Genomic DNA, 21,202 nt, shown 5'->3' on the forward strand with positions numbered 1-21,202 from the left:
CAAACCACGAACATAATAATAAACCTCTTTTTGTTCCTTTCCCAAGCCCGCACCCATGGCACCTTTCTAGCAGCAAAAAGATCACTACTAGAAAGGGGGAAAGGAAACCAATGTCACTCCCCTCTCGCCCGGGGAAAACGCAAACTAAAACAATGAGCCGCTGACAACGAGCCTTCGCCCTCCCACCGCCCCGAGGTCCAGGAGAAGGTGTGAGGAACAAGGGAGTAGGGTGGTGGGCCCGGCCCCCGCGTCCGGGGAGAGTCCGGCTCCCATGGAAGGATTAAAATAACAAAAGTGTGGGGTTTAGGAAAGAGGGTGGAGGGCAGGTCCCCAGGGCAGGGCCCGCACCCCTAGGGGAAGGTTTAAAAAGGCGAAGGGGAAGCCCGGAGAGTCCCCAGGGAAGAAGGGGTCCGGACTTACCAATCTCGTAGGAGCGGCAACAAAAGGTCGGGCGAGGGGGTCTTCATTCCTGGAGTCCTCCACTGGCGGTGCTAAGGGCTGAGACTCCAATCCTCATGGAGTGCTACCCCTAGAACAGGGTCTGCTACCACCTGAGGTAGGTTGACGGCCAAAGGAACTTGTAAATCCCACACTGCGGGGTCTGGTCAGTGGTCAGATGTCCACTCTCAGGCCCCACGTTGGGCGCCAACCTGCGCGAGGGCGTATCTGGCCCGAGTGTCCAGCTAGCTGAGTGCTGAAGGGAGGTGGCCGACACCCCCGGCGCATACACTGCCAGCCCCCTTTGGTGTCTTGGCCTCAGGCTGGGCTGGATGCGCGGTGTGGACAGGAGCGCAGAGGAACGAAGAAAGAGGTGACCACAGGCTGGGGGCTAACTCCGGTTTATTGGTGGCTCGATGGCAGGAACAGGACGGGAGGGTGCCAACCAGCAAGTGGCCACAAGAAGGGGGGAGAGGTACAGTTTTAAAACGAAGGGGTGGAGAGAGGAGGGGAGCCCAACTAGCCAATCTGGGAAAAGTACAAACCTAATTGACATAGGGGAGTAACCAATAAATACAACATAAAGGAGGGGCCCCGGGACCACAGCCAACCACAGCCCCCAGAGAGGAGAAGATTCTGGAAGCCTGGGAGGAGTGGGGGGTGATTGACTGGGCCCAGGGAGGAGAAAAAACTTACTTATAAGGAGAATAAGGGAGGGGAGATTACATAACAGGGGCGATTGACTGTTGAGGGGGAAGGGGGTAACCATGGAGACAAACCGACAGGGAAGGCAGTGGCGGGAAAACCAGGGGAGGGAGGAACCATTTCACAGAACTGGGGGGAGAATACATAAAATAGGAAAATAACTGGGGGAATTAAACAACACAACACAACAGTAGCTGCTTCGTGCAAGAGTCATGAAAATAATTGCAGCATTTTAGCAAAAGCCAAACAAGAAGCAGAGAATATTACTAGAGTACACTGGCTGGTTTTCAGCTCTGTGGAGACAGCACTAATTGTCTTTCCCCACTGAATTACTATCTTCAGAAAACCAAGAAATAACCAGAGAATGGCCATAGAAGGGGTCCTTCAGTGATAAACACCACAAGGTTTACAAACAAAGAGAAAGGATTTCATTTACATAACCAGCATATTGGAAAAACAGATTGAAAAAACCAACCCCAAAAAAACCCCATAAGTCATCAACAAGCCCTCAGGCCCTTACACGTTAGAAACCTGAGACAGAGTTTCCGGACCCAAGAGAAGGTTTCTCTTCCCCGTGCCACCCACCCAAACCCACATTGCTTTGCTGTGGTAACAGTGTGGATTTTGTTACATCATGTGATCTGAGTCTCCTGCTATCACCTTGGTTCAACAGCTTGCAGAAAGTTCATCCAAATAGAGAGATTTTAATCTGGTTTTGCATTTGGATTCTCAGTATTATCTAGAAGCTACATTTCTACAGCTGGTGATGCTCCCCTAAAACATATTTTGCAAATATTGTTTAAAACAGAAGTATTTGGGGATTATCTTGATGAACCTTCAGTAACTCAGCAGAACTGCTCCTCGCAGTCCCACCTTGCCTGTTCCTGTAGCTCTCAGCTGCTGCCCGACCACAGCTCTGGGTGAGAAGGAGGGAGAGAGGTTTCTACAACATCCTGACCATATCTGGACTTCCACCCCCTACTCACCTACATCCTGTTCTTGCTTGAGTGAGTGGAAAACCCTCCAAAACAGAAAATTCATTCTGTTCTTTTTTTTAATAATGAAAAAAAAAAAAAAAAAAAAAGGAAATTCTGAGTATTTGAAGTCCCAGCTCAGAAATAAGTTTGTTGAATACTTTCCAGTGAATGGAAATACCCAACCTGTGAACAGTTCTACCCAGTAAGCACTGAAACACTGTGACTTACACTGAAGTGTTTTCCTCTGAACTGTTTCAACTATGTCATGTCACCCCTTAACAAAAAAAAAAAAAAAATTAATTGTTCAATTTCTCAATGATGCCAAATACAGAAAGCTGAGATTATTTAACAGAATATATTAAAATAGGAAAAGGTCACTTACAGGGAGTGATTAAAATCATTGTTAGTCATTATTACCGCCAAAGCTGTAGAATTGTTAAAGAGAAACACGAAAGTTTATATCTTAATTTTGAATGATCAGCTCACTAAAGGGAACTAAGAATTCTCTCTCAATCTTTCCAAGAAGTCATTACTAATGTGTTTATTTGGCACTTGAATATATTTGGGTCTAAGTGACAAGTTGATGGCTTCCACCAGTTTAGCAACCTGGCATTTTCAATAAACTCAGCAGCTAACAAAGATGTAAAATACTGAAGATACACTGGGGAAAGCTGCAGCAATTTCAGTCAAATTCCAGTTTGATGGTTTATTAAGTCTCTATGGCATTGAAATAATGTGCCAATGTCAGAAAGTAGAATGGCCTTGAGTAGAGAGGGTGAGAGCCCAAACCTTGCGCTCAGCTCCATCTCTGTTCCACTATCCCAGCCAAAACCATGACCATGCAGTCCATCCACAATGGACTCTTAAAACAATTCACTCTTAAAAGGGAAGAGGGCAAAGCAACTCAACTTTTCTTCTCTGGGTTCTGCATGCTTCAGACATGGTTCCTCATTAAAAATTCCCCTCTTCAGCCTCAGTTTAATCTCCTCAACCCAAGAACAAAATGCCATGCCATTACACTGAAAAGCATTCAATCACATTTATTCACTCTGAACAAATTTACAGATCAAGTAACTGCAATGAAGAAAAAAAAATCATAGCAAAATCTGGATAATTTCAAGCTAAAAAACCTCTTACCTTAAAAAAAAAAACATGTTAAAGGTGAAAGTATATTCAGATACTTGCTTTACATGCTGAAACACAGGCTCAATAAATGAATCCATGAGGAAGTGTCAACTAGTGTTATTCAAAACCTTTCTATATAGTGACTTAAACCATCCTTAGCATTTAAATCTTCCTTTTGGCCTAACACCTTCCATCCTTTTTTTTTCATTCTATGGCTTTACAAATTTGTTTGGGGTTTTTTGTTGGTTTGGGTTTTTTTTTAAAAGCTAGTAAGTTTTGGTTTTGTTATAGACACCACCATAAAAGTCAAAAGAATTTAGGGGTAAGTACTGATTTTCCTAGATTGTTATGGTGAAAGCTACAAAACTTTATATTACAGTTATGTTTACTTATCTTGAAACTATACATTTCTGCCTAGTGGTCTATGTTGAGCAACATTCCAGATGAGGTAGATTGAAGGAATATTTATCATTATAAGAACATCAGTGTTGCAGAGGGAATGAATTCAGCAAGGAATGTAATTACTCTTCTCATGCTATTACTTAATCTCTGGAATTTCAGAGAGTGCTACTAGCTGACTTTGTATAACCTGAGTTTTTTCTCACTGAAATCCCTGAGGTTTTATTTTTATTTTGTCTCATTTAATAATTTTTATAATGTTGGGGGTTTTTTAGCCTGATTGGAGGTAAAAGGCTTGTGTTACTCTGGGGTCTGCTAGTTCTGCTACATTTCTCCTCTCCTTTCTACCACTAACAAAAGAAGGATAAGAGACATGGAAAAAACTGTATTTGAGAGGCTCAGTGAACAATGGGGAGAGAATTGGATGTATTAATAAGGAGGGAATACATAAGTGCATAAAAGATGCACATTTGTAGCTAAAAAGCCTGTGGTACTCATTCTACTTCTTGCAGAACAATATGTTCTAAAAACATAGCATTTAGTTTCATTTTTTTGACTGAATGGAGTTTGAAGACAAGGATGAACTTTAAAAGGTTAGTAGCTATGGTCTGCTCCTAGAAAGCCTATCAGGAGATCTCTTCTCAGTATGCTAAGCCTGCCCACATCCACAACTCACATGTCTACACTTATCTGGAAGGAGCAAGAAATCCCTGAGCACTAGCCATGAAGGGCTTCCATGGATCCTTTTCTCTCCATTCCATTATCTTCTTCCTCCAGCACAATCAAGGTACCACTGTAACCACCCTTGCAGCACAGGGCAGAAACTAATGCTGAGAATGCAGACAGAAAAATGTCACAGTTGTCCAGAAAACACCTGCTGAGCTTTGCTGGGTAAAGAACCCTCAAAACAAAACCATCAAAGAATGAACAAAACAACAACATAAAACACCTGTCACAATATAGAAGAAATATTTTACACCTGTAAAATACAGAAGAAATATTTTTTAAAAAGTCAAATCAGCACCTTCTTTTACATTACTAAGTCCTAGAGGGGAAGCTCAAATCAGAGTCTCATCACTATAAAAAGAATAAAACTTATTTCTTAGAAAACAGGTCAAGGTTGTCACCCCCTCTTCCCCAGATCCATCAGTTTGGCAGTAAGGATGGGTCTTGAAGCCTTTGCATTAGTTGGGTTTCAGTGGTTTAACATTTGCTAATCCTTTTGACCACCTCTCCTTAGACTCATGGTCCATCCTGATGTTTTTGCTGAACAGGCTCAGGACAACTTAGCTGCTAAAAATTAGATGTCTTCAGGCCAATATGGCCAAAGTAGAATCACAGTCTGGTGAGACTCAATACAGTTATCTGCTACTGCACAGAAGTAAAAAAAAATATATTTCTCTTTTTACACAAAGTATAATTAACCCAAGAAGTCCATGAAGACAAGGCATCTGAGGACAGGCAATTGACAGGATAATAAAACTAAGCCTTTTTTATGAATATTCTGAACACCAGCTGGAAAGCAGAGGCTTTTCATACACATTTTCAAATTAAAAAAATACCCTCTTTGGTGGGATTTGACCAAGCCCCAGCTGATGGGCAGAAGCACAAGAAGCTCAGTCCATAAGTGCCCTCCAGAGAGTGCCCAGCCCAGGCACACAAAGGGTTATCCACAAACAGTCCATGCTCTGCCACCCCACGTGGTAGCACGAATGACCCATCCCACCCACTGCAAACAGAACCAAATACTTCAGAGAAGTCACAGTGCTTGCTCCAAAACAAAAAAACCAAAAACAAACAACCCTGACAGTGTGGTGTGAGGCACAAACACAAGTGCGAGCGGCAGTAACAATTGCAGGGCAGAGCTGGCTGAAGCCAGAGCAGGGAACCCACAGTGCAGTCCCAGGGGATTTCACACAGGCTCATCCTGAGCTCAGATGGGTATTTCTGGCAGAGCTGGAGGAACAGCCACTGTTAGTGATGCAGAAGGAAGAGCTGCCCAGTGCCTCACAGGCCTCTTCACATCTACTGTCACCTGAGGTACAGGAGCAGGAATCAGCTTCCTCCTCTTTCTTTGATAAAGCAGAGTCTACCTGTTTTCTTTTTCAGGATTAGTGCTCTCTGAAGGTTCTGTTAAAATTAAAGAATGAATTTCTTCTTCTATAATTAACGTGTCAAAAGCATTCATGGGGTCGTCCTTTGCAGAGCTCTGAAAGAGAGGAACAACATTTTTAACAGTATTTCCTCATGGCAAGTGTTGCTTTTTCACCCCGTAAGACATACCCCTGTTCCACAACATATACCCTGTATTATGGTGGAAAGCCAAGGTGGCTGGGCAACAAAATGTGCTTTTCAGAGCCATGGCTTAGGACAGAAGAGATGTCCTCTGGAAATGAGGAACTGAAGGTTGGTGCTTCCAACTACAGCCAACGGGTGAAGCTCAGGCAGGAGGATGGAGAACTGAGCATGAACACACTTTGTAGAGTTTTCACACAGAGAAAATTACTTGGGGCAGTAACAAAACACTTGTGAAAGCACAACAAAGTGTAACTGCTACCACAGTTACAGCCCTCGTGGCCGAGAGTCCCATCTGGGAGAACAACATTCATGTCAAGGTTTGAACAAGGGCTTGTCAGTGTGCTTCTCTTTGGATTTGTATAAAGGGCTACTGAGAGAGATTTATTTAGAAATCAGTTTCCTTAATGGTATAACATTTATTTTCCCCGAAATAATGCACCACTGCAAGCCTTTCATCAACCAGCGACTGAAACTATAGCTGCTTTTGTTCTTTTGCTGATTTACTTCCTAGCTAACAGACTGTGATAAATGTGAGAGTGCTAAAAATGTTAGTTTCTGGAAGTCAAACACAAATAGCTTCATTCAGCATCATAAATATGATTAAGTAGCAGAAAGACATGAATGCTCAGTAAAAATCATTTAATGGAGTTGCAAAAACAAAACCAAAAATCCTCAAACCAAAACCGACACAGCACAAGAAGCCTGACAATCAGAAAAATGCCACCCAAAAAACCCCAACCTGAAACAAATTTAAGGGACTATAGTAGTCTGGAGTAACAGAATAATGTAATTCTATTAATCTAACTAGAAAAGTATACACAGTTGTGGGGGTGGGGAAGGAAATCTAAGTTTTGGGTAATTGTTTCTGAACAACTCCTACTATTGTAAAATACTTAATCTTCATATTAAATACTTGCTTATACACAGTTAGTTATAAGACAGACATAGGAGAAACAAAACTGCAAGCCTAGAGATCCCAGTTCAATAGATTTGTTGACCCAACAGCTTCTTACTAACCTGGGAATCCTCGTTCTGCTCTCCAAACATGCGCTTGAGAATTTCCCTTGGGTCCGGAATTGGTGGAAGAATTAATATCTTCAGCCTTCATGAAGTTAAAAAGAAAATATTTAGATGAAATATATATTAATTCAAAAATAATTTAAAACCCACAGAATCATTTAAAAATGTCAAAATCATGTTTGGGTACAGTCAAGAAAATTTGTGGAGTCAACTTTGTCATCACTGGCCAGCCTTCATTCTCTGTGCAACTCTACCCATTTCTTATTTTTACTCCCCAAAGCAGAAGGGGAACATTGACACAGGCAGATTCTAAATAACTTTCGTCTTGACAAAGACAGCAGCAAATGTAGGGAGATCAATATTTACCTTTTTAGATAAATCAGTAGAATTATTGTAGATACTGCAACTATTAATGGAATGGTAATTATTAGAACTAAATAGATTGTAGAGTCCCTCTTCTCACCTGGAAAACAGAAATTGTTGAAACTTAGGGATATTTTGATAGGCTTTTTAGGAATAATGACAACAAAATAGTTAATTCTCCAATTTGTTCATAGACTCAGTGCTTTTTCAAGTTCACTAGCACTTTTGTAGGTAAGGACAGTCTTGTTTTCCCAAGCTGGGATTATAATGTTGATGTGTTTGGCAGGGAAATGCAAATGAGCAAGACTCAGGGCTGAAAAATTGGCTACACTGGACTTTGCATAGCTCCACAAATGGCTCCACCATCAACAGCAGCACAGGCTGGGATTGGTGGTGCTGCTGAAGGACTAGAGCTCTTCTGTCCTTTTTTCACTCAAAATTAAGTAAGTACATAAGGAGATGATCCTTGACTCCCATTTATTTAGCAGACAGAAAGGTATTAAATGCCTTGGAGATGAAGAGTAAAGCACAGTGCAGGGCCAAGTCTCTCACCGATGCTCCTTTCCTCGCTCCAGTCACTTTGGAGGTGGCTGTTGTAGCACTCCCGCTTTGGCTTTGCCCTCACTCTGAAGCTGTACTTGCTGTGAGCATCAATGCCAGCAATTGACACAGAACTCCTCTCAGACTAAGGCAAAAAAGAGAAGGCAATTTGCTTTGTTCAATTACCAAGGCATTCTCAGCCACTTCCAAGACTATTTACATTGTGAAGCTAATGGATTTTGAATGTTTTGATGGAAGACCTTTTTATGACTATGAAACCTCATTAAAAATAGGACATAGTGGAATTTAACAAGCACAGAAGGCCTTAATGCACATTCCAAAGCTAAGATTTCATCTCATTCACTGCTACATCTATCATGCAGCATTTGGCATCAATGATTAAACTAACACTTAGCGTTTGGAACAGTGCCTTTTTAATTTTTTTTCCTTTTTCTGAGAAACATCGGTGATTTACCTTCCCTTCTTGTCAGGGCAGCATGACCAACCATACTAAAGTGTTCTGTGATGCCTCTACAAAGAGCACACACTAGATAGGATCTAACTGCACTTGTTTTTTATCCAAAATACCAGTTTCCTGGGGAATGTTGCTAGCATTTGAGTTTGGGGTAGAATAAACAACTAAACATGCTCCACAGGAGAAGACTGCCACTCACTTTGAAATTTATCATGCTGTTTTTACCATTCTGATCAAATAGAACATTCAGTTTGGCTATGGACATACAGCACGAGTCCATCCAGACACTGAACTCAATGCTTTTTATGTACACACTAAAATCAGTGTATCTGAGGGTGCACCCCTCTTTCTTCCCCTCCATCCTCAGTCTTTATCCCTTTGCTTTTCTCTCAGAGAATCTGAGAGATTCTCTGATCTTGTCTGCACCAACAGCTGATTATTCTTTAGGGCAATCAGGTCACAGCATTTAAATCCAAAGCTGCCACACGACCACAGAGACCAACAGCAGGAAAACCCAACACCAGATCACCAAAGCCCATATGCCTGAGAAGCAGACAGGCACCATTTCCTGAGAGTTTAGTAAATCCCCCTTTATCAGACTGTTCTCACACACTAACAAATTACACTAAAAATGATGGGAAGGATTCATAAGACTTTAATGAATTTTGATGTACAGCTTTTACTAACATAAACCTACAGTATAAGAGAAAAATCCTACATTCACACAGCACTTCCAGCTCTGGCACCCAACCCAGTCACATGCAGCTGCTCATTATCAACTGCAAATATTTCAAAAGATTCACATAAAAAAAAGAACAGCAATGAAAACTTACTGCAATGATCTGACCAGTGTCCAAATCACCACTGCTATACTTAACTTCATACTGCAAACAACTTTTTGGAAAAGTTTCTGATTCACTCCACTTTACATCAATTCCATCATTAGTCTTTGACAATGTCAATTGTCTTGGTGTGGCAGGTTTTACTGAAATGCAAAATGGAATAATTAGTTCAAAAGTCTATTTCACTGCTTACAAATATGGTTCAGTCCTGTATTGCAGAATGCTACACTTACACCAGATTAAGAAGAGAAAGAGGAAGAAGTTAGCACCAGTAAGTCAAAAAACTAGTAAATCCAACTAAAGAATAAGAGTAGAAGTTAATAGAAAATGACCTGTCATCCTTCTTCCCAGATACCCATCCCACAGAAAACAAACTCTCGTCTATATAATTTCAAATCAAAGGTCAGTAAAAGGGAGCATCTAGTCTCATTGTCTCATCCATACTTTATGAGGTGAAGTTTCTCAAACACAACAATGTACTAGAAATTCCTTATTTTAATTATATTGTTATGATGTGATGGTTAACTTACCGAGGGTGGTAGGATTTTTACTTGCACATACAGGCCTGACTTCTTCAGAATCACCTCTTATCAAAATACTTATATCAGGATAAGTTCTCCTGTCTTTTGGGAAAGTAAGATTGAAAATGCATTCAAAGATTCCTTGGTCTACAGAGGAGTTGCTACAGCTCTTAGGGTTTTCCAAGCCATCAAACCTAGAGGAATAAATTATTCTTGTAAACTTCAGAAGAGAAGGACAGCAAGGGGAAGGCTTGCTTATAAACGTGTGTTACAAATTCTAAAGACTGATATTGCATTAAAGCTATGCTATAGCATATAAAAAAGTAAAGCTAAGCAAAGTAAGCAGCCTCTAATTTATCTCAAGCTTCAGAAAGAGTCTTGTTTTTGTGAGGAGTGCCAAGGAGCAGAAAGAGAGGCAGGCTTGCTTTATATCAAAAAGAACAACTGCTGTCAGCTTTGGTTCACATTTTCCACACGGGAGAACAATTCCAAGGAATAAAGAATATTTAGAAAACATACTAATTTGGACCATTTCTTGTCAGCAGAATTTCATCTGTGATAGAATGAGCTGATCAACCTTTAGCTCTGCCTCAAGTAGCACAGCTCTTGAGACAGCTCAGTTTTACCTATTTACCTAATTTGATTTTCAAAATGTCAGTATTCCCTTCCAATAATAGAGAAGTTAGGAAGACAAACTACTTCCTTGCTTCTCTTTGTGGCCCAAGTCTCAACGAAAATACACCAGTAGCCTTTCCTCCCAGGAAAAACAGAACCAAAAACCCCACCTCACTGGCATTGTGGAAAATCTATCTTTCAGTCTAAAATTGAAGTGTTTTCTTAGTTTTTGGCTTTAAAAATGTAAAAATTATTATTCTTTCAAAGAAGCATGAATTAAGCCACTTTGAAATCCCTGCAGTTACATCTTCCATTAAAATTAAGGGCAGGTTGAAAATAGATAGCTCAAATCCATTAGCATTATTCCAATAAGTATCTCTCTACCCAGAAATTCAGATCATCAACCCTGCATTAGTCCTGATCTTATAACAAACAGTAAGTTTGAGCAGCAGTTTAGACAGGGAACAAATAGTCCCCCCACATTTAAAGTAGGCAGCAAGATTTGTGCTGTTTGCTGCCCAAATGCCCTGAACTGAACAGCTGGCCTGTGAGACTGCCACTGGAGAAGAGGAGCAGAAAGTTCATGTAGTTAGCTCAAATAAGACAGAAAGCTGATTTAAAACTACAACATGGGGCTTTCGAAAAGGAAACTCCACTATTTCTACAGAAGCTAATGCAATCTGGGATTTCACAAGCCCCATCAAGGTGCAAAAGTATGCATAGATCAGCATGTACAGCTATCAACGCCAAGAGCTGGCTCACACAAGTCTGTTCCCTGGGAACAAGACACCATTTATGGCTGTCTGCCGGCCAGCAGGGAGGATGATGATAAAAAGATGTTCTTCATAGCTTTAAAGGTGAATCAGTTATTTACAACATTGAAGATGCAAACAGAAGTACTGCTAAGAGTTATTAATGCTTTCATGCCATTTCCCAATGCTTTATGAGCTGACACATACATTGTGAGTGATCCTCACTTAAACATCCTGTTTTCTTGGACTGCAAAGAAAGCAACTAATACATTGGTCTAGCTTAGTTCTTAATTATTCCCTCTTTGAATCAAGTGCCCAAATAGAAAAATATAGAAAGCAACAGCAGCTGTGTTAATTTGGGCTACAGCAGCAGACACAAAAGTTATATCAACTTCCCAAAAAGTCTTGGCCATAGCAGCTCCTGACCCCTTCAGTGGTGAAGTTTTCTGTTGGATGGGACTGAGCAGTAACTTGGACACAATGCCCTGGGAACTTTAAAAGCAACAGGAAGCAGACAAGTGGAATGTGTCATGTAAAACTAAAGATTAGTCCTAGAGCACTTTAGAGCTGGGAAGACAAATCTGCCACGAACCAGTAGAACAAAGTGTAGTTGGTGTCACTGCTTGCGTTCTCCCCACGATGCCAGGTACAAGCCATGTACTCCAGATTGTGCCAGACACAGCCCAAGTCAACAGCAGCAGTACCTGGAATACCTGCAAGGCAAGTTGGAAATGTTCTCTAAGATTTATTTTGTCCAAGTTGTCTCTGCTGATTCCAGAAGTAAAACATTTCATAACTGAAACTGGAAGACAGAAATGTGTTGGTTACCTCTCACTCTACACTGCCTGTTCAGCACAACAAATGATGAATTCCAGCTGTTTAGAGCTTGCAATGGCTGAAAGCTCAGCAGAATAACTTTGAGAGGCAAGCCAATCACAACAGCACATCCCAGGGTTCACCATGGCTGAATTGCTACTTAGAGTTACCAGATGCTAAGGTCAAGGTATTGAGTCAGGAAAATATTTATTTCTATTAATCTACCGGTATTTAAAAATAAGTCAAAGTAGCTGGTAATTGCAGGGAAAACTATAACAAAGCTAAATGTTTTTACAGCCATCAATCTCAACCATAATGAAAGGCTGACTATTTTTAGCTTCTCCAGATATAGTATTAGTTGCTTGATATTTATAATATGGAAATACCTCTGAGTCTTAAATATTGACAAGAGTAACACCAGGTAAGCTGACTTTTTAATTGAGACCCATATACCTTTAGACATTAAAATCTAACATTTGGAAACTCAAGTCACATCAATACAAATGAGTACTTAGCAATTGTGAATAGGTCAATGGATCACCCAGGCAAAGCAATTATGGAATAAAGTCTTTCATATTCAATCTTGCATTTCTGTATGAGTTCTTTACACTCTATTACTATATTACATTGTATTGGATACCTTTTCCTTGTAACAAGCAGCACCATCTCCACGAACTAAAAACTAAATGCGTATTAAATGCAGGTCTACATTGAAAGTCAGAGCTTGCATTCTCCCTGAAGCAGCAACTAAGAGTACAGGGAAATGAAACAGGTTTTCCTATTCCAAGAAATATATAAAAATATTTCATCTGCACACACACTTTTAAAATCCCCAGCCTGTTTAGTACATGCTGTCCTAATGATCTCCTTCCCTGATTTTCCAGAACCCTTCTGGCAGACACCCACACAAGCTTGATAAGGTCTCTCATTCTCCCAATGTGGTTTTCATCCACATCAACTCATGCTCCTGGGTTAAGACAGACTTTTAGGCAAGAGGCTCATTTTCTTGCTGTACATCCTAACTTCAAGAATTCAGCAAAATAGCTTACTCCTCAAAGTCTGCTTCCAAACAGTTTTGCTGTGGACCCCATACTTCTGCATGCCAAGAAACAAAAAATACCTTTTCTCTATTTATTTTGCTATGCTTTGTAGACCTCATTCATCTCTTGAAAAAGACAGAACCCTATTACAATTATTTCATTTATTCAACAAGTTATTAAATTTACTACATTCCTCCCTCCTACATAGACAATTGTATTTTTTGGGTTTCTGTTTATAAAGAAAAATCATGCAAAATAAACTGACAGATGTTAGTCATGAAGGCAGTAGGCTTAATGGAGTCAGAGCCATCTCCTGTGCCACAACCACCAAAACCAAAGCAGCTCACACACCATTCCTGGGTTTAGATGGGGGGAAGAAAACCAAAACATTTGTCATACCATCTCAGACACACTGGAATTCCTGCCAGTGTAAGGAAATATTACAGCCCTTCAGAAAGAAGGGCTCAAAGGAGGCAGAAGACAAGTAACAGGAACTACACTGCTGCTTTGGAAGAGCACTTCCATTTTACAAGCTTGCCCAGAAGACTTTAAGCATCAGAAGACCCCAGTTGCATTTAAAGGTGCTATAATCATTCTGTTTAAGCTCTATCAATAAAACCAGCCCTTGTGTCGGGTATTTCTCTATGATGCATTTTATGATTTCTTGTTGAAAGAGAAGAGAAAAAGCCATGTCTTCTCAGGCCAAGAGGGGTTTGGCCACTGCTGGCATTACCTTTTGGCAGGAGGGAGGTCTCCAACCAGGGGCTGGGCTCACTGGTGTTGTCATTCTTGCACTCACTTCTCACTCTGAGGCGCATTTCCTCACTCAAGTGCGCGTCCGTCACACGAAATCGGCTCTTACTCCATTCCTGGGTTTACATGGGGGGAAGAAAACCAAAACATCTGTCATACCATCTCAGACACATGGGAATTCCTGCCAGTGTCAGGATACATTACAGCCCTTCAGAAAGACTACAGCTCAAAGCCAAAGGAAACCACTGTCTGGCTAGGTGGGAAGCCTGAGCATCTCTTGGCTTTGCTTTTTTCTTTCTCAGGCGCAGTCAGAACTCACAAAGAAGAGCTACTCCTACCCCTGTGACCTACAGACATAAGCAAAGGCTACACAGAGATCAAGAAGTAAGTACAACAAGGGGGAAATGATCCTAGAAAAAGTCTTCATGGATACTACAAAATAAATGTAGCATGTTTATACTACAGTGGTATAAACAGGCACTTACAGATCTGACCTTCACCTCTCTGTGTGTGCACACATGAGCGCACGACCAACAGAATGAAGCACATTTGAAGACACAACCAAAAAGCAGCGAGATGAGTTTGGATGATTTAAGGAGCAGAAGAAAAACCTACCAAAACAAACCCATAAATGGCTATTAAAAGCAGTGACACCACATCAAGCCCAAGTATCTCATGATCTTACCATTTCGACTATGTTTGCATGAGAATAAGGCTCACCCTTTTATCACCCACTTTCTCGAGCATCTTCTGTTGGCCTAGGAGGATGCCTTTTAGTTAACTGGAAACTGGGTACGAAACAATTTTGTTATGGCCAAAGATTGCTGTAACCACTCATATATAAAAATAATAAGTATTGGCACTAATGAGAGGGTAAAGAAATCAAACAAATGGACAGATAAGGTTTGTCTGGGTTTAAAAGACAGGTGTCTGGCAAGGAAGGTGGAACAGAAAATGTGGGCCCCCTTCCCACAAAATTATTATAACTCCAAAATAACAGGGCTTTCATGTAGGGGGATAGAATATAAGAAAATAAAGATAGTGTAAAAAGTAATCTTACCCCTAAGGAGTTGCAGCTGGGCCAATTATCAAAGATTAGGAACAGGCCTGCCTTAACAGGCCACAGCTATAAGCAATGAGAAGAAGAGTGCTATAAAAGAGTGGGGTGGCTGGGTGAGAAGGGAACTGGAGTCAGTTGGCTGCTTTGTGAAGAAGAAAGAGTCAGTGCTCTGAGGAGCTGCCCACGAGAAACACCAAGAAGATACGAAACTTTTGCGATAAGGAGACAACAGTATGGAACCCCTGCAATAAGATAACAACACTTTCAGGCAAAGACACAAGGAAAGGATCACCAGTTCTGGACTGGAATGTCCGTGTGTGTAACACCGCAAACAGCAGAGCACAAACCCAGCCCAGCCTCCCTCGGCGCAGTTCCGGGCACGGCCAGCAGGGGCGCTGCTGGCTCCCGGCCGGGCAGGGGGCGCTGTGGCCGAGCTCGGCCGTCTCCCTCACGCGCTAATGGCGGGTGGGCCGGCGGGAGAGAGAGCAAAGCGGCTTCCCCTGCAAACCCCAGGGGCAGCCGGTGTCAGTGCCCCTCTGGATAGCAAAAGGAGCTGCAGCAGGAACCTCAGAAGCAGCAAGCTGGAATGGCACAGGCGAGCACAATCCCACAGTAATAAATGAAATGAATCAGAAACTCTTCAGCCGTAGCAGGAGCCACGGGGTGTCCTGTCGGGCAGGGTGTGGGGTTACAGTGCAGTGAAACACCCGGGGCGGTGGCACAGGAATGGCGGGGCTGGGCAGCGGCAGCCCGGCTCCTGAACACGGCCGGGAGAGGCTCCCTCGAGGGGGAAGGGGCTCGGGGTCCTGGGTTTTCCCCGAGGCTCCCGAGCAGATGATGAGGGTCCCAGACCGGGTGTTAATAAGGCCCCAGTTCAATAGCCACCCTTATGAGCCTCACTCATGGTAGGAGAAAACAGTGGGAGATGGGACTCCCCAGTGGTGGGGAATTCTTCCCACAGTGCAGCCTGAGAGCCCAGGAATGAGAGAGCGCTCAGAGCTGAGCCCAGCCCCTCACCCCTGAGCCAAAATGCCAACGTATCTCTGCCCTTCCCAAAAGAAAACCCCCCAGCTAAGGAGCTGCAGCCAGCTGCACCCCTTCACCCCATCTTGGCCACTTCTTTTGTCTCTCTTAAGCACCAGTTGTTATCATCTCTAACAACAAGTGGGAGAAAATTTCCTCAAAAAAAAAAATAAAGAAAAAATCCTAACCTCCAACAGATTCTGTGAGCAAAAAGATTCACAGCAAGATGTACAGTCTGTTTCATCCTGTCCTGTGAAACTGCTGACCCTCAGTTCATTCACTGCTGATGACCTTAATATCTACTAGACTCTTCCAGAAACTTAGCTCTTTAACCATGGAGACTTTCTACTTGTTGATTTGTTAATGAATCAATCAAAATAGGTAAATAGGTTTCTGCTGTGTTAGTGGGTTCAACTGGCTCATCTAAAGCTCCAATGAAGATTTTTAGAGATCATTAGTGTCAAAATGAAACATCACCCTTTTAGCAGTGACATTAAATCGGCTCAGCTGTTTGCAAAACCAGAGTCACAGAATTATAAAATGCTTTGGGCTGGAAGGGAGCTCAACGATCATCCAGTTCCAACCCCCTCGCTGTGGGTTCCAGCGTTCCGCTAGAACAGGTTGTTCAATGCTCCATCCAAACTGGCCAAACCACATCCCTACTCATGTCCAGGATATCCTGGAGCTGTGGGAAAAAATACAGTGGTTAGCATGAAAAGGCCAAAAGGACTTACAGCATCAGGTTGTAAGTCTGTTAACAGGGCTCAACAACAATGGACTGCTTCAAGAGGCATCATATCAATTGTAACCCTATCTGAAATAGCAGCACTCTCTCCCCCACAGCTGGCATCTACCAAAGGCTTCAAATTCCCAGAGTTTGGAATAACGGATTTATCTTCTTACTGGCAATAAATTGTAAAAATACTTGTCCTACAGCCCATAGCAATGGACAGCACAGCAATGCCCTGTCAAACAGCAGCTAATCCACAGCAAGGAGCACATTTGGGCAAACCATCTAACACAGAAAAAGAAAGCCCAAAACAAATGAGTTATATGTCTTCAATTCCAGGCAACAAACATGCACCATATTGTCTTCAAAACACAACCCTCCCACAAATAATTGTAATTGCAGGGAGAGGGTAAATGTGGAATGTTAATTCTTGGCATTATCTCCAAAAGATGCAATACTGTCAAACTACAACTGAATCTGCATGTCTCTTTAAACTGAGTCCAAAGCAAAGGAGAAAAGCCTTTGCAAATTCCCATTTAACTCTCCAGTATGTAGACTGCCCTGTATCTAGAAAACTGCATAAGCAAACACTGAAAGGAGACTTCTCCCATTATAATTACAGTACTTTTGTGTTACCACCAGCACTCAGTTATCAGAGAGCAACAGACAGATTTTTATGATCTGAAGATCCCATATGCTGGTATGATTCATTTTTGAGGTTTTGATCCCATGATAAGAATGAAATGCTATATTAAAATTGTATTTATATACGTGTATATGGTCTCCCACAGGGAGCTTTATAACAATAAAAACATTTACTGGAACACAGAGCTCAAAAGGTGATGCACTTACTCTTCTGTCCTCAGGAACCCCATTAATGACGATGTCACTGGAATACTCCAGGTTGCAGCTACTGCTGATGTTCTCTGGGGGGTTCCACGTCCAGGTCAGAGTACAGATATGGGTCAGTGAATAGTTCAAGTTGGATGGAGACGGAAGAACTTTTGCTCCTGGAAGAAAGGAGTTACCAGTGTAACAATCCACACCTTACCATTAGTAATATTGGCAGATTTTTAACTCTCTGACAGAAAAGAACACAAATAACTTGTCGGCTTTGTCAACTCATGTTCTCTATCAGATAAGGTACTGCCCACTAAAGCATTTCTATTATTCTTGTTACCTCAACCCATAAATATTTTAAGTATGCACAAATTACCTGAAAAGTAATTTTTAAGAAATTGCAGCCTGCAACAAGGCAGCGGTTGTGGTACTTGAGCTTTTGCGCATTGCAGGAAGATGAATCACACGCTGAAACTTTAGTAAAAACAGCATATACATTTTGTGGAGCAATTAATACTGTGTTCTCCCCAAAAGTTATCCATCAGCATCGTTTTAAAGAGAAATCCTTAAAAAGACAAGTGATTACATCTTGCTAGTAACAGCTGTATCTTAGAAGCAAAATTTAAGCAAAGATTGCAAGCAAAGCAAAGATTGCAAATGCAAGAATGTTAAAAAACTACAAGGAAACCACATTGTTTTCTCAATTACCTATTAAAAATATAATGCTGTGTTCTGGCACAGTGAGCAAAACCAGTGTGGGACAAGTAGTAATTTACTGCTGCCACACTTCAGGGATACAGTTTTTACCTCCCCAAAAGCCAATGAGAAGCAGAGCAGGGCCATGACTCAGAGACGGTCACAGCGATAAATCCATCTGTGCTTTGACCCTTCTTTATCGTGTGCACTGAGTCAATGCCTACTCAAGACCCATCACAAACCCTGAAGATCATATTAGAAAACAAAGAAGGGAAATACGACAAGAAATGGCAAACTTCCAGGAAAAAGTAAAGTACGTGTCAGACATCAATTCTAGAAAACATTACCAACTGGGAATTCCCTAAAAAAGTAAGAGTGAACTTTGTTTTTTTAAAGGGCTACTCTAATATGTACTATGAGAAGATGTTGAACCACAGGCCTAATTTCTGTTTGTCAGGGTACCTCCAGCTATCATCACTGAGCCACCACCACGTGTAAGTCTGTGGGCAGAGTGTACCCTCGTTACTCAATAGTTTCACAAACACTTCAAACAGATATCAGCTCGTGCTGCAGGTCCTCCTGTCCCAGGGAACCAAGCTCAACCCATCTCAATATTCAAGTGAGCTCATAGGAAAAGGGCAGAATAATTCCATCAAGATCAGTTTTCCCATCCAGGTCACAGCGCAGCCCCGTTTCCTTCTGCTAGCACAAGGAAGAGGGAAGATACAGAAGGAAAAGAGCTTCCTTGAGCAACAGTTCTGCTCAAAGCATCCATGACACCATTATTTTACATTTCCTAAAAGCCAGAGCAGCTAAATCTTGAAGGGAATTCATCAAACTTCTGGAGCTCTCTCAGACCTTTGCATAGTACAGGAACAGGCAATGGTAAAGATCAGGCACCATCATAATCCATGTGCTTGCACAGATAATGAGAATAATTACAAAGATGCACTGATTTAGTTTGAATACGCTTAGTTTGTTTGAATAGTTAAAATTTTTGTGATTTTTGTTTGAGCAGAAAAGAGAAATTTTTATTCTTGCAAAAATACTCCAGTGAGAAAACTGAACGTAGCAAGAACATCTTTGCCTATTACCTCTTCCACTAACAAAAACATAGGACAGGCTTTAGGAACAGCCTTGGGACATTAAGTTTGAAAATACTGAGTCTTTCTGATCATATTAAAAAAAAACAAAACAAAACATTTTCAACAAGATTACACAGCTCCAAGCATTCCATCTTGTCATGACTGAACTTTTACCTACAATAGTCACAAACCATTAAAAAATGTCATCCCTGATTTCTACTCGTAAGTTCCAAACACTTTCTTCTAAAAGGTTTGATTAGAAGCCATTGCACTTAAGGTTTCTGGATTACTATCCACACAAAGAAGTGTTAATATTCCCAGCTTATAAATTAATCAATAGATCATATTAGCATAAAAAGTTTAAATCTAGTAGGTTTTTGAATAATCTACAGAATTCTGAAGCTCGTGTTTTAATGTTTTTAATTCATCTTTTATTCATAGATTAAGCCAATCTCATACTTTTATCTGTGTAAAATATGCTCATGCTCACCATCTCATGCTCTCGTTATTAAAATTTCTGTAGCAATTTTGCAGAACAACTCAATGACCAACTACAAAATGTGGGCAAGCCGTTATTTCACTCTTAAAATGCAAAACCACAGCGGTGCTTCTAAGAAAAGAAGAACAGCAATAGCCAGCAGAGATTACGTGAGGCATAGAAAACATGTTCTTTCTAAAAGCCCTAACGAGGAAACATCAGCAAATCCTTTGCTTCAAGTATCACGTGAGAGTGTTGTAAAGTAGTATAAAAACTCATCATATTTTTATTTTGTTCTCCTGCATTTTCTGAAAGTTGATTTCATAGCGATAAAGTTGATTTCACAGTGATAAACCGAATTGCAGACAGTTGAAAAATAACATTTCGTTAATGTCTATAGCTGGGGTTTTGGATAACGTGAGCAGATAATAAACTTTCAAGCCCGCGTCCTTATGAAGCCCTCACAGACGCGCACGCATGTCTCCCAAAACTAAACACTCGTACTTCCAAACTCGGGAATCGCGAAGGAAGAGCGGAGGCGCAGGGCGAGGGGGGCTCTGCGCGCCCGCACCGGCGGAGCCGCTCCCGCACCGCCGCAGGACGCGGGCACCGGGAGCAGGGCAGGGGGTTCTGCTCGGGGTTTTAAGGCAGAAACTGTCCTGGGAAACGAAGATGGAGCTTAAAACATTTCTACCGACCCTGCCTTAATGAAAGGGGAGAGCAGATTTTCAGCATCCCCGTTCCCGGTAAGCGACAGCGCAGGGCGCGCAGCCGGAGCTGCCTCGCACACGGCTGACGAGCTTCGGGCTATTTCTACCACAAAATGAAAGGATTTCCCTGACATCCATGCCCGCGTGTGCGCGGAGCCACGGCCGAGCCGCCCGCCCCACGCACGAGGAGAGGAGCCCGGCACCGCGCCCCGGAGCGCAGCCCGCAGCCGCTCCCGGGCCCCGCCGCCCTGCCCGCTCCTACCTGCCGCCGCCGCCGCGGCCGCCACCCAGCACACGGCGAGGAGGAGCGGGCAGGGCAGCGGAGCTGCCGCGGGCACAGCCATGGCTCGGCCGCCCCAGCGCGGCCCCTCGCTCCCACTTCCCGTCAGGGGGCCGGACCAGCCGGGAAGGGCGGCGTGACGGGACGGGACGGGACGGGCCGGCCCGCCCAGGTAATCCGAGCCGGGCGGGAGGGGCGGCCCGGCCCCGCCACCTGGGCAGCCCCGCCCCGGGCTCAGGGCTGTGCAGCGACAGGAGCATCCCCCGGCCCGCACTGCCCTCCCTCTGCTGTCACCCCTCTGTGCCCCATGTGCTACCCTCCGCTCCCCGCCGCTGCCTCCCGCATGGCCAGCACAGAGATTCACGGAATCGATTCGATTGGAAAAGACTGTGAGATCACTGAGTTCCCCTCCGCTGGAGCCGCCGGTGCCTCCCCGAGCCCGGGCTTGGCCGCGCCGCAGTCGCGGAGCGCAGGGACGCCGCGGGACGCGGGCGGTGCCCGCACAGCCCCTGAGGGATCACACCCGCCCCGCTGCCCCGTGCCCTCCGTGCTTCCCACAGGGCGCTGCAGCGCGGCCGCAGGCTCACGAAGGTCTCGTCCTGCGAGTCAAAGTCGTTTTCA

General features: G+C 42.9%; 1 protein-coding gene across 1 annotated transcript; it reads right to left on the reverse strand.

Annotated features, from left to right (window-relative positions):
- Positions 1–823: 823 nt before the first annotated feature.
- IL13RA1 (interleukin 13 receptor subunit alpha 1) lies at positions 824–20,645 on the reverse strand. Its single transcript, XM_063170666.1, has 10 exons — positions 20,564–20,645; positions 17,345–17,502; positions 13,660–13,795; positions 11,663–11,783; positions 9,713–9,897; positions 9,174–9,325; positions 7,878–8,010; positions 7,329–7,425; positions 6,960–7,044; positions 824–5,853 (listed from the first exon to the last, which is right to left on the reverse strand). The coding sequence occupies exons 1-10, from the start codon at positions 20,643–20,645 to the stop codon at positions 5,734–5,736; spliced, it is 1,269 nt and encodes a 422-aa protein (XP_063026736.1). The 3' UTR covers positions 824–5,733.
- Between the last annotated feature and the right edge of the window lie 557 nt (positions 20,646–21,202).

This window comes from Melospiza melodia, chromosome 16 (genome assembly GCF_035770615.1).
Source record: "Melospiza melodia melodia isolate bMelMel2 chromosome 16, bMelMel2.pri, whole genome shotgun sequence".
Classification (NCBI taxonomy): Eukaryota; Metazoa; Chordata; class Aves; order Passeriformes; family Passerellidae; genus Melospiza; species Melospiza melodia.